The following is an 11772-nucleotide window of genomic DNA, read 5'->3' as shown; positions in this document are numbered from 1 at the left end:
ACAAAACCAGGCGGGGAAGCCCGCAGTGCCGCGCCGCGAAGCCCCGCCCTCTTCGAACCGGCACTGCGCTTGCGCTTCCCATGCCAGGCTGAGTTGCAGCCGACCGCCTCGGGATTTAAAGGGCCCGCTGCCTGCCCGAAGTTGGTTTGAAGGCAGAAGGTGGTTGGCTGTGGACGGCACTTGGTCATGGGACCTGTGCGGTTGGGAACGTTGCTTTTCATTTTGACTGTGTCTGGGACGCCGAAGGAGGAGGACGATGACACAGAACGCTTGCCCAGCAAATGCGAAGGTATCTAAAGGGAGTAGCCCCTATTCGCATCTCTCGGCCCCACCTCCGTCTGGGCCAGACCAAATGGACCGTGATGGGTGGGTCACCTGACCTCCTGATGGAGCCCGGTGGAATTCGAATGGGGTCAACGGAGGGAACGCATAGCGCTACCCCAAGACTATGGCACCACAATTCCCATGAGACATCCAGAGGGAGCCCGCTTTTTCTTGCTGGTTTGGGCCCCCCAATGGTTTGTGGGAATTGTAGTGCAGAGACTACCCGGCCACTTTACTGGTGTGTGTGTGTGTGTGTGTGTGTGTGTGTGTGTGTGTGTGTGTGTGTGTGTGTGTGTGTGTGTGTGTGTGTGTGTGTGTGTGTGTGTGTGTGTGTGTGTGTCTGCCCGGCCACTTTACTGGTGTGTGTGTGTGTGTGTGTGTGTGTGTGTGTGTGTGTGTGTGTGTGTGTCTGCCCGGCCACTTTACTGGTGTGTGGGTGTGTGTGTGTGTGTGTGTGTGTCTGCCCGGCCACTTTACTGAGGGGTGTGTGTGTGTGTGTGTGTGTCTCATTACCTGTGGACATCCTCTGCTCCACCCCGGCGGAGATGCTCCCAAATTATAGGCCCCACGCCCTCCTGAGGGGTTTGGGAGTGAGTAAGTCAGCCTTTGAAGCTCATAAAAGAAAGAGGAGGCCATACAGCTGGGAGAGGTTCCCCATAATGGTGAGGTCTTGCAGAGGGTGTGCACCGTATGGATTTTACAGTGAACAGCATCTTCTGTGGCTGTATCACCTATGGGGCCCAGCTGGGAGGGGGCACTTCAGAGTGCCCTGGTCCCCTGGTTTGTTGCCTCCCTGGCTTTAATTTCTTCCTGGATTCTTTTCCCCTTCGCCTCACTCCACGCGGCATTTCAGTAGCAATGTTCCTCCTGACTTGGTCCTCATCGCTCCTCTCCTTTCATTTGTGTCCCTACTCTTAACCCCCTACACCTGTCAGTTTTTTTAAACACAGACTCTGTTGTGTATGTCCTTGCTTTAATGCCTCTTCAGGCCTCCTGCTGTGATTAGACTACAGCCAATGTTTTTGGCATAGCATCCAAGTGTTTGTGGTCTGGCCTCCATCTTTCTTACATTTCCATACCCCACCTCCCATCCCCAAAGTGCCCATGCTTCAGCCATATTGAACCTCTCAGCAGTCACTGAGCCTGCCTCATCCTCTCACACCTCTCTGCCTTTGCACATTGTTTTTTTCCTTTGCCTGGAATGATCCTTGCCCTTCTGTATTTGGTTCTTCAAGACCCAGTTTAAATGTCACCTCCTTTGGAAGCCTCCTTCCTTATCTGTCACCTCCCACTGCATTGGAGGGAAGGAGAGTACCTGTGTCTCCCTGTGTATCCTTAGCATAGTGCCATAGGCACATTTGGGACACTTTTGCTCCTTGCCCCTGTGTTTAGTTGGCTTGGCACTTCTGTATAGGCCTGTCCTTTTCTTGGGACCCACTGGTGCTGGGAAGACAGTGGTGGAAGAGACACAATGCTCATCCTTGAGGAAATCGTAGGCTAGTAGGAAGTCCATGAATGACCATTGAGTGAATTTTGCATTTCCTAGTGAGATTAAGTCTCTTGGTAGAGTCCATTACACGATATTGTCATCATCTTTTTATCTATCCCCAGATACATTGGAAATGTCCTGTGGATAGATCACGGGTCTTATTGCTCTCTGTATTGCTATTGTGCATCCAGAAGGGGCTCAATAAATAACTGCAGAAAACAGCAAACACTTGGGCAGTGCTCACCACGTGCTAGGCACTATTCTTGGGGCTTTACATAGATTGATTGATTGAATCCTCACCACACCCCTGTGAGAGACGTACTATTATTATCTTCATTTTAGAGGTGAAGAAACCAAGGCACAGCAGGATTGTCACCCAGCTACTAAGTGGCTGAGTCAGGATTCCAGCCTTGCCAGGCTGGCTCCAGAGCCTGCACCCATAACCATTGGGCTCTGCTGCCTTGCTTATCTGCCGAATGAGTTGCTGGTATGTTTGTCTTTCACGTCCCCTTGGACATCTAGTATGTAAACTGCTGAGCCTGGAGCTACAGGAAGAGCTGAGTCGCACTGGCCGATCTCGAGAGGTGCTGGAGCTGGGGCAGGTGCTGGACACAGGCAAGAGGAAGAGACACATCCCTTACAGTGTTTCGTGAGTTCTTCTTGGTGTTCTTCCACCTTCCAATCCCCGATGGAGCCCTGGAGCGCCCACAGCATCCAGGGAGCCTTTGTTTCCCCTCTTCCCACAGAGAGACAAGGCTGGAAGAGGCCTTGGAGAATTTATGTGAGCGGATCCTGGACTACAGTGTTCATGCCGAGCGCAAGGGCTCACTGAGATATGCCAAGGTCAGACTCTTCTCCAGGGCAGGGTCCCACCTCTCAGAAACTACAGCCTGTACCCCCTGAGGTCCTCACGATGTCTGCCCAGCTCCCCCCAGCTCTGGAGAGTCCCCTCCCCATCGTAGACTCCCTCATCTCATCTCTATGGAACTCACCGGGGTCTCCAGTAGTTGACAAAGCTGATATGGCAAAAAGGGGAGGAGGCAGGGCAGTGGCCTGGGCTGATCTCAAATTCCCATCTCTCAGGGGCAGAGTCAGACCATGGCAACGCTGAAAGGCCTGGTGCAGAAGGGGGTGAAGGTGGATCTGGGGATCCCTTTGGAGCTGTGGGATGAGCCCAGCGTGGAGGTCACGTTCCTCAAGAAGCAGGTAGGATAGGATACTGCACTGCCCAGGAAGGTGAGAAGGGAACTTGAGAGGGGAGCTAGATCCCAAGGAGGTCCATCTTTGAGCAGAGCAGGGACTCTGCCATTGACTGAAGTGGGCCCAGGAGCATATCAAGAAGTCATAATGGAGGCTAATGATATATACTGCCACTTACTGAGCACCTACTGTGTGCCAGATTTGGGGCCACATACTTTCCAGCTGCTGCCTCATTTTACCCTCACAACAACCTGATGTGGTAGGTACTATTACCACTTCCCATTTTACAGGCAAGGAACTGAGACTCGGAGTATAATAACTTACTTGGCAGAGTAGGTGCTGGTAAATGTCTGTTGAATGAATGAGGATCACACATCTAATAAGCCAAGTTTAACCTCCTGGTTCCCTGCCTTTCCGAAGTGGGGTGGGGAGACAGGGAGTGAAGAGCAGAGAGGAGGGTCTGCAGAGGCCAGCAGAGCAGATACCCTTCTGACCTTTCCACCTGACCAGTGTGAGACGATGCTGGAGGAGTTTGAAGACGTCGTGGGAGACTGGTATTTCCACCATCAGGAGCAGCCCCTACAGCATTTTCTCTGTGCAGGTCACGTGCTCCGATCTACTGAAAGGGGTAAGCCTGGGGGCTGGCCCCTTTCTTGCCAGGCCGCAACCTTCCCTCTCCCGAGAACCAACATCTAAATTGTTTTCTATCACCCAACCTAGCATGTCTACAGGAAACTTGGACTGGAAAGGAGACGATCACAGAAGGGCAAGAGAAGACAGAAGAGGAGGAGGGGCAAGATCAGGAGGAGGAGGAGGTGACGAACACACCAGGCCACCCCAAGCATGACCCAGAGGAACTCTGACCTTTGCCTTTGAGCCTCCAGGAGGGACAGGGGTCTTGGAGAAGAACCCTCTGAAGTCTGAGCGCTCCCTGCCCCACAGCTTTCATAGTGTGTGTATGTGTGAGTGACCCCACCCTAGAGCTTGTAGCTCTTCTCTCCCTTGTAGTCTCAGGCAGGATCCTGGTGGTGCAGCATGGCATGGCTATGGGGAGAAAGGTGGGAGCAGTAGGCGGAAGCCCGGCGCCGACAGATGAGTCCTCTACCTGCCATTTATCCCCTTGTCAGGTGTGTGTGGTGACAGTATTGAGATATTTAAATATGTCCGCTACTCCCCACCGGACCCAGAGGTCAACATGGCTTAGCAGCAGTGGACCTTGGCAGTCACTTTGCCCCTCGAGGGTCTGTTTTTAGACTCTTATAACAAAGAAGCAGAATGGACATTCTCTACGACCTATACACGCTGCCGCTGCCGGAGTCTAGGAGGCTACATGCCAACAGTCTGTGAACGGGAAGGGGACACTGGATGGGGAAGGGGTAGTATTGATAAGTTAGGTGGGGTAGACACTTGGTGTACTTCATATTAATTTCACTGCGGGGCCACCACGTAATATCAAAGGTGCCAAATTTTCTATAACGCTAGTAAACTTTTTAAAAAATATCAGCTGGGCCCCAAATTTCAAACAAGTGCCGTGCACACATCTTAGCTGGCCGGTACGGCAGCGCCCAGTGAATAGGGCCGTTGGTCGCTGTCCTGTTAAAAGCTAACGGTGCTTTGTAGTTTTGCAGCCCAAGGAGGGTGGCACGGATCAGCGCGCTGAGACGGGTTTCAGGCTTCGGACTGCGCAGCCGCGGTCCGCGCATGCCTGAAAACGCGCCGGAATTGAGTTACGTGCGCGACGCCTGGGTCGCCATACTTGGGTTACGGGAGCTCGCAGAGGACAAACTCCCACGCTCTTTTCCGGTGTGTCTTCTTTCCTCAGAGTGAGGCAAGATCTAAGAGGCGCTAAAGCTAGGTCCAAGGTAGAGAGCAGCTCCGGTTAGAATGAAGAAAATAACAAGGTTATCTCCGGAGGGTGGCGGTTGAGGACCTCACACGCGAGCGGGGTGGTGGCCGAAGACGCTGAGGGACGGGTGCCTTCTCGCCGAAGTTCAGTTGGGCGATGCCAACTTAAGAGTGTAAGAGGGGTGGCAAGGAACTGAGATTCACTCCGCGGAGGCTGGGCGAGTGTGGAAACCCGAAGGGAGCGGACAGTCGCCGAAGCCCCATTTCCTTTCCCCAGCCAGTCCCTCTCCGGCCATGAGCACCGAGCCGGTGCGCACCGAGCCGCTGCGCGGGGAGCCTCCTCTGCGGGTGCCCGGCGACGCCTTTTCTGTGGTGGTTCTGCTGCAGGGCTACGCGGAGCCAGAGGGGGTCGGCGACGCTGTGCGCGCCGACGGCTCCGTGACCCTTGTTCTGCCCCAGGCCTGGGGCCCGGCCTCCGGCCACCGAGAGCCCCCGCCCGAGGGCTACGAGGCGAAGACCGCCCTGGAGGAGGCGGCCCGTGGCCCCATCCTCGTGGACACCGCGGGGCCCTGGGCTCGAGAGGCGCTCCTGGGGGCCCTGGCGGGGCAGGGCGTGGCCCCGGGAGATGTGACTCTGGTGGTGGGGACCCACGGACACTCGGACCACATCGGGAACCTGGGGCTGTTTCCCGCGGCGGCCCTGCTGGTCTCGCACGACTTTTGCCTCCCCGGGGGCCGCTACCTCCCCCACGGGCTGGCTGAGGAGCAGCCTCTGCGGTTGGGGCCGGGACTCGAGGTGTGGGCCACGCCCGGCCATGGTGGCCGGCGGGACGTGAGCGTGTTGGTGGCTGGCACGGCCCTGGGTACCGTCATGATAGTGGGCGATGTGTTTGAACGTGATGGGGACGAGGACTCGTGGCAGGCGCTGAGCGAAGACCCGGTGTCCCAGGAGCACAGCCGGAAGAGGGTCCTAGGCACTGCCGACGTGGTCGTGCCTGGTCACGGAGCCCCCTTTAGGGTGATCAGGGAAGCCTCGGCGCCAGAAACAGAGGGTCTGGGGAACAGCCGGCCAGATCTCGTGATCGGAGACAAGGAGCCCACGGTGCACCGATAAACCCCAGTCTTGACTGGATTCCTTTCAAGGACCCCAGCCCCCCACCCACCAGACAAGGAACTGACGTCCAGGACACGAGAGGATGTGTCAGAGAGGAGTCATGGGTTGTCACTTCCAGCCCTTCCAGGAGGCCAGTTTTCCAGCGAGGACAGAGTACTTTTGCCACAGTTGTCACCAGTATCACTAGGACCAAGGACTGGCTCAGCTGTGTGCCACCTCTCGGGCTTCATTAGTAAAATGGGAGAATGTTCTTGGGAGAGTCTTCCAAAATAAAAGTAGAAACTGCATTGAAAATCGTACTGCCCTTCAACTATTCTCCAGTAAAAAAGAAAAAAATCATACCGCCCTAAATGTAAATGTGAAGCGTTCATAGTGATAATCATGCAGATACAATCCAGCAAGTGCAACAAGGGGACACTTTGGCGATACATCGCCTGTTTGTCAGAGGAGGCAGCTTGCTGAGAGAAGGTGCAGGGCAGACAGGTATCATTCTAGTCATCTGACTTTAAGTTATCAATTCGTTCAATGAATGCTGCTTAACACACCTGCAATGTCTCAAGCACGGCTCGAGGTCACGGGGATACAGCAGTGAGCAAGCCAGACAAACTCAAGGAGACAGGTAAATAATAATAGTAGTAAACCAAATAATTATGGGTTCTGGTTACTGATATGCAGAAAAAGCAGGGTGAGAAGGGTATAAAGTACTGGGGTGGGAGAGTGGTCAGGAAAAGCCTCCGAGGTGATGTTTGATGAGAGAACTGAATGAGAAAAAGCTGGTCACATGGAGGCCTGGGAGAGGGGCCTTCCAGGCCCTGGAACAGCAGGTATAAAGGCCCCGAGGCAGGCTTGACCTACTTGAGCAGCAAGAGGACCTCGGGGTTGGGTTGCAGAGCGCTGGGGAAGAGTGACAATAAATGAGCCGACAGAGTTACGCAGCGCCATCTTGCAGGGCCTTGGTAACCATGGTGAGGGGTTTGGATTTGTTCTGAGATAGAAGGCGTTGGCTTTATACTGATGCAAACATTTATGTTTTAAAATAAGCACTCTTGTTCTGAGTGGAGAAGGGGTTGGAGTGGGGCGAATGGGCTGGACTAGACCGAAAGCCATTGCGGTATTCCAGGTGAGAGAGCTTGATGGCACCTGCCCTTATCCCAGAAGTCCTGTTGTGGCTGTGGTCCTCTTCACAACTGGGTCCCCGAGCCTGGGCCGTCCGTTCACACAGCCCCAGGATGGACAGAAGTACTCGGGGAGAGGAAAGAAAGGAGGAAGTCCACCTTGTGGACGATGAGCCTCTCCGGGTGGATGCTGTCGGGCAGGGCCAGGCTGGAGGTCATTTCCCAGGGGTCCACGAAGGCCACATGGTCAGCAAAGGCAGCTCAGAGGAGCCGGTTCTCCTGGAGGGTGAACCAGTTGCTGCTGTACATGGACTTGTAGCCGGTATTGGCCAGTTCGATGACCACCAGAGTTCAGGGCTCCCAGGCCAGCAGTGCAGCCACGGCTGCCCAGATCCCTGCCCGTCGTTGCACAAAGATAGAAGAAAGGTGGTGAAGTGGGTGCCCAGGCACCACCACGGTGTGGGGGCCCCCAACCAGCCCCCCCCCCACTTCATGGGCCACCAGTGGTAATGAGGCCACTGGTGTGTGGAGGGCGCGCAGGGGCCAGCTGTGCAGGCCAGTGCCGCACTATGCCCCGAGCAGTGTCCACAGCCATCAGAGAACCCAACTGATGCGTGGTGTGTAGATCCACTGGCTTCGGGGCTGCACGGAGGACGAGAGAGGAGGGGGACGGGTTATTTAGAGCTGTACACTCTCAAGTTATACAGATAAAAGTTCCAGTCTCGACTTACTTTCTAGAACATGGGTATCCTGCCCCTGACGGAGGGCTGGTCACCCAGAGCAACACATCCCTTTGGCCACACTGATTGTCTCCAGGATGGACGGGTGTCACCTATGCTAGTCCAGTCTTAGTAATCTTAGGGGTTTTGCTGGAGCTAAGGGAAAAGTTTCGTTCTTTCCTGCAAGACTGACATGGGAGGATGGGTCATCTTGCCCCCTTGTTGGAAGAGCCCGCTGCTGCTGGGGCCACCAAAGAGGGACTGAGAATGAGAGAATGAAGCTGAACGGTAGGGGGCAGAAGTGGGCAGTGAAGAGAAACAGACCAGATGACAGGTGTGAGCCCGGGAAGCCAGATCCGCTGCTAACTCATGAGTCACCTGGGCTAATCAACTTCTTTCGTGCCTAAGCTGTTCTGTGTTTTCAGCTGTTTACAAGATGAGTTGTGACTGGATACAAACACTGATGGAAATGATCCCTTAGAGACAGGGAGTGAGGACAACAGCGTGGGGAGAGGGCTGACAACAGGGAAAAAGTGCTTAAGGTATTAGGAGGTTGGACCCAGAGTGATTGTGTCTTTCAAACTTCTTTTTTGTGAAAACTCTTAGGAAAACTGGACCTATGTGATCAGCTTCCTCTACTCACAAGTCATTGGCAGACATTGGCTGCAGAATAACCCAGGCTTTCTTGCCCAGTTCTCTCCAAGAACAGCTCTCTGCTCCAGTTTGGCTGACTGCCTACTGCCTTTCAGACACCCACACCCTCCTCTCGGGCCTTTGAGCCCGCTCCCCCTCCACTCCTCATCCTCTTGCTTTTCTCCACCATCTCAAACACCCAGGCTCAGCTTTCTCACCTCCTACAGAAAACCTCCCCTGAATTTGCCAGCCTTATTTAAAACTCTAGCTATGCCTTCTCTATATTGTTCACTTAGCATTAGGTGATACCTGGTGTTGGTCATTATTTCTGGAAATGTCCTCTCCCCACTGTGCCCCTTGAGAGCAGAAGCTGCAAGGCCACTTGAGGTCTAGGCCCAGAAATTGCACAATATCACTTACATCACATTCTGTTGACCAAAGCAGGCCAGCCCAGGTTCAGGGATGAGGAAATAGCCTCTCCATCTCGATAGAAGGAGCTGCAAAGAATTTGGGGCCGTTTTTTTCTGTTGCAGCGCACTACCACAATGGGTTAGTGCCCGGATTGGTGATGCTAAAAGTTCCCCTTCTTTTTCTGGGGGTGGGGTGGTTATCCTAGGTTCTATTTTTATTTTTTGATTTTTAAAATTGAAGTATAGTTGATTTATAATATTATATTAGTTTCAGGTATACAACATAGTGATAAAATATTTTTATAGATTGTACTCCATTTAAAGTTATTACAAGTGGCTGTATTTCTCTGTGCTGTACAATACATCCTTGTTGCTTATTTATTTTATACATAGCAGTTTGGATCTCTTAATCCCATACCCCTATTTTGCCCCTTCCCTCTTCCCTTCCCTCACTGCTAACCACTACTTTGTTCTCTATATCTGTGAGTCTGTTTCTGTTTTGTTATATACATTCCTTTTCTTTTCCCCCCTTTGGCTGCGCTACATGTCTTGTGGGATCTTAGTTCCCTGACCAGGGATCAAACCCAGGCCCCGACAGTGAAATTGCCAAGTCCTAACCACTGGACCGCCAGGGAATTCCTGTGTTTTGTTATATACATTCTTCTTCTTGTTGTTGTTATATACATTCTTAAATGCAATCTTTTATGCCTTCTCCCATTGCCCAAAGCACCTGTCAATCACATCACATCATTCCCTCTTCACTTCCGGAAGGGGGCAGCACTTACTTCACAGAGAAAGCAAAGACCATTGTCCCAGCTCTCTGCTTCAAGCCACCTTACCAGAAAACTGCATCTGCACTGAGGCTCACCTGCAGAAGAGGGGTGATTTACCCATTTATTGTGGGTGTAGCTGTAATTCATTCACTTTCACATGCGTAGTATTCAATTTTGTGAATTACCATGTAGTGTCGGGAAAAACTAGTTATCCACATGCAAAAGAATAAAATTAGACCCGTATGCCATAAACAAAAATTAATTTAGAACAGACTGAAGACTTAAATGTAAGACCTGAAGCAATAGACTCTTAGAGGAAAACATAGGGAAAAAGCTCTTTGACATTGGTCTTGGTTGTGATTCTTTTGGATATGACACCAAAAGCAAAGGCAGCAAATGCAAAAACGGGTGGGACTGCCTCAAACTAAAAAGCTTCTTCACAGCAAAGGAAATAAAGTGAAAAGGTAACCTACAGAATGGGAGAAAATACTTGCAAACTGTATAATTGGTTAATGTCTAAAATATATAAGGAATTCATACAACTCAATTGCAAAGAAGCAACCCAATTTAAATATTGTCAAAGGACATGAATAGACATTTTTCCAAAGAAGATGTACAAATGGCCAACAGGTATATGAAAATGTGCTCAGCATCACTCATCATCGGGGGAAATGCAAATCCAAACCACAATGAGATACCACTTCACACCTGTTTAGGATGGCTATTATCAAAAAGATAAGTGATAACAGGTGATGGCGAGATTGAGGAGAAAAGGGAACCTATGTGTACTGACTGTTAGTGGGAATGTAAATTGGTATAACCATTATAGAAAACAGTATGGAGTTTCCTCAAAAAATTAAAAATAGAATTACCATGGTAATTACCATTACCATATGATCCCAGTCCCACTTCTGGGTATCCAAATGAAATGAACTCAGTATGTTAAAGAGATATCTGTACTCCCATGTTCACTGTAGCATTATCCACAATAGCCAAGATATGGAAACAACATAAGTGTTCATTAATGGATGAATGGATAAAGAAAATGTGAGATACACATATGTATACACACAGAGGAATATTATTCAGCCTTAAAAAAGAAAATCCTGCCATTTTGGGGCAGCATGGGTGAACCTGGAGGACATTTTCTAAGGGAAATAAGCCAGACACAGAAAGGCAAATGCTGTATGATCTCATTTGTATGTGGAATCTAAAAAAGTTGAACTCATAGAACCAGAGGATAAAATGGTTGCCAAGGGCTGGGGAGTGGGGGAAATGAGGAGATGTTGATCAAAGGGTACAAACGTTCCGTTACAAGTTCTGGGGATCTAATGTACAGCATGGTGATTATACTCAACACTGTATTGTATACCTGAAATTTGCTGAGTAGACCTTAGGTGTTCTTGCCACATACACAAGAAAAGGTAACAACTATGTGAGGTGATGAATGTGTTAATTAGCTTGATCATGGTAATCATTTCACGATGTATATATATATTAAACCATCATGTTGTACACCTTAAAAAATCACGCTGTACAACCTAAATATATACAATTTTTGTTAGTTTTACCTCACTAAAGCTGGGGAAAAATAATTTTAAAGGGAGTTAATTTAATATTAGATATTGGAATGACAAATTCAAGTCAAAGCTGCTAACAATAGCAAAAAACTAAAAGAAGAAGTTGGAAAGATGGCCAAAAAGTAACAAATGGGAAAGCTGGTTTGAAGGCCACAGAGACTGTAAGGGACAGTTAATGGATCTAAATCATAAGCATGTTTGGCTCTGGGTTAGTTACCCCTATTAATAGCAACACCTTATGGTTAATTTAAACGTGACCCAAATAAGATCCCTTGCTCATTAATCTGGTATTGAATTTTCTATTAATTTGGTACTGAATTCAGAGGTTACCAAATAGGCATAGAAGAATCCCATCTCATAGTGGGCTTCTCCAAAGAAAATTTTTGCTTCTGCCAAAAATCTAGGCTAATAACTTCCTAGAGTGTGTTAAATTAACACAGGTTGAGATTTTTTCAGACCAATGGTTCTGTGAATTTGGACTGCACATCTACCGAAGGGCTGGCTTGTGGGAATAAATTCTCCAGAAAGAGTTTTCTCTGTCTGTTCTGAACCAAGGTCAAAGACAGTCAAA

General features: G+C 50.3%; 2 protein-coding genes across 2 annotated transcripts; both read left to right on the top strand.

Moving 5' to 3' along the window:
- Window positions 1–41: 41 nt before the first annotated feature.
- On the top strand, window positions 42–4513 carry CNPY4 (canopy FGF signaling regulator 4). Its single transcript, XM_059037207.2, has 6 exons — window positions 42–289; window positions 2336–2462; window positions 2560–2656; window positions 2897–3019; window positions 3524–3641; window positions 3734–4513. The coding sequence occupies exons 1-6, from the start codon at window positions 187–189 to the stop codon at window positions 3874–3876; spliced, it is 711 nt and encodes a 236-aa protein (XP_058893190.1). The 5' UTR covers window positions 42–186; the 3' UTR covers window positions 3877–4513.
- Window positions 4514–5152: 639 nt separating this feature from the next.
- MBLAC1 (metallo-beta-lactamase domain containing 1) lies at window positions 5153–6267 on the top strand. Its single transcript, XM_059037204.2, has one exon. The coding sequence runs from the start codon at window positions 5153–5155 to the stop codon at window positions 5969–5971; it is 819 nt and encodes a 272-aa protein (XP_058893187.1). The 3' UTR covers window positions 5972–6267.
- The last annotated feature ends 5505 nt before the right edge of the window (window positions 6268–11772 follow it).

The sequence above is a fragment of the Kogia breviceps genome, chromosome 14 (genome assembly GCF_026419965.1).
Source record: "Kogia breviceps isolate mKogBre1 chromosome 14, mKogBre1 haplotype 1, whole genome shotgun sequence".
In the NCBI taxonomy this organism is placed as follows: domain Eukaryota; kingdom Metazoa; phylum Chordata; class Mammalia; order Artiodactyla; family Physeteridae; genus Kogia; species Kogia breviceps.
The sequence above is the reverse complement of the archived record's forward strand: the minus strand, read 5'-3'. Positions and strand labels throughout refer to the sequence as shown.

Coding starts and splice junctions, on each gene's coding strand:
- CNPY4 (XM_059037207.2), top strand. CDS start 187: ATGGGACCTGTGCGGTTGGGAACGTTGCTTTTCATTTTGACTGTGTCT. Junction 3,020..3,523: donor TCACGTTCCTCAAGAAGCAG/GTAGGATAGGAT, acceptor CCACCTGACCAG/TGTGAGACGATGCTGGAGGA. Junction 3,642..3,733: donor GCTCCGATCTACTGAAAGGG/GTAAGCCTGGGG, acceptor CACCCAACCTAG/CATGTCTACAGGAAACTTGG.
- MBLAC1 (XM_059037204.2), top strand. CDS start 5,153: ATGAGCACCGAGCCGGTGCGCACCGAGCCGCTGCGCGGGGAGCCTCCT.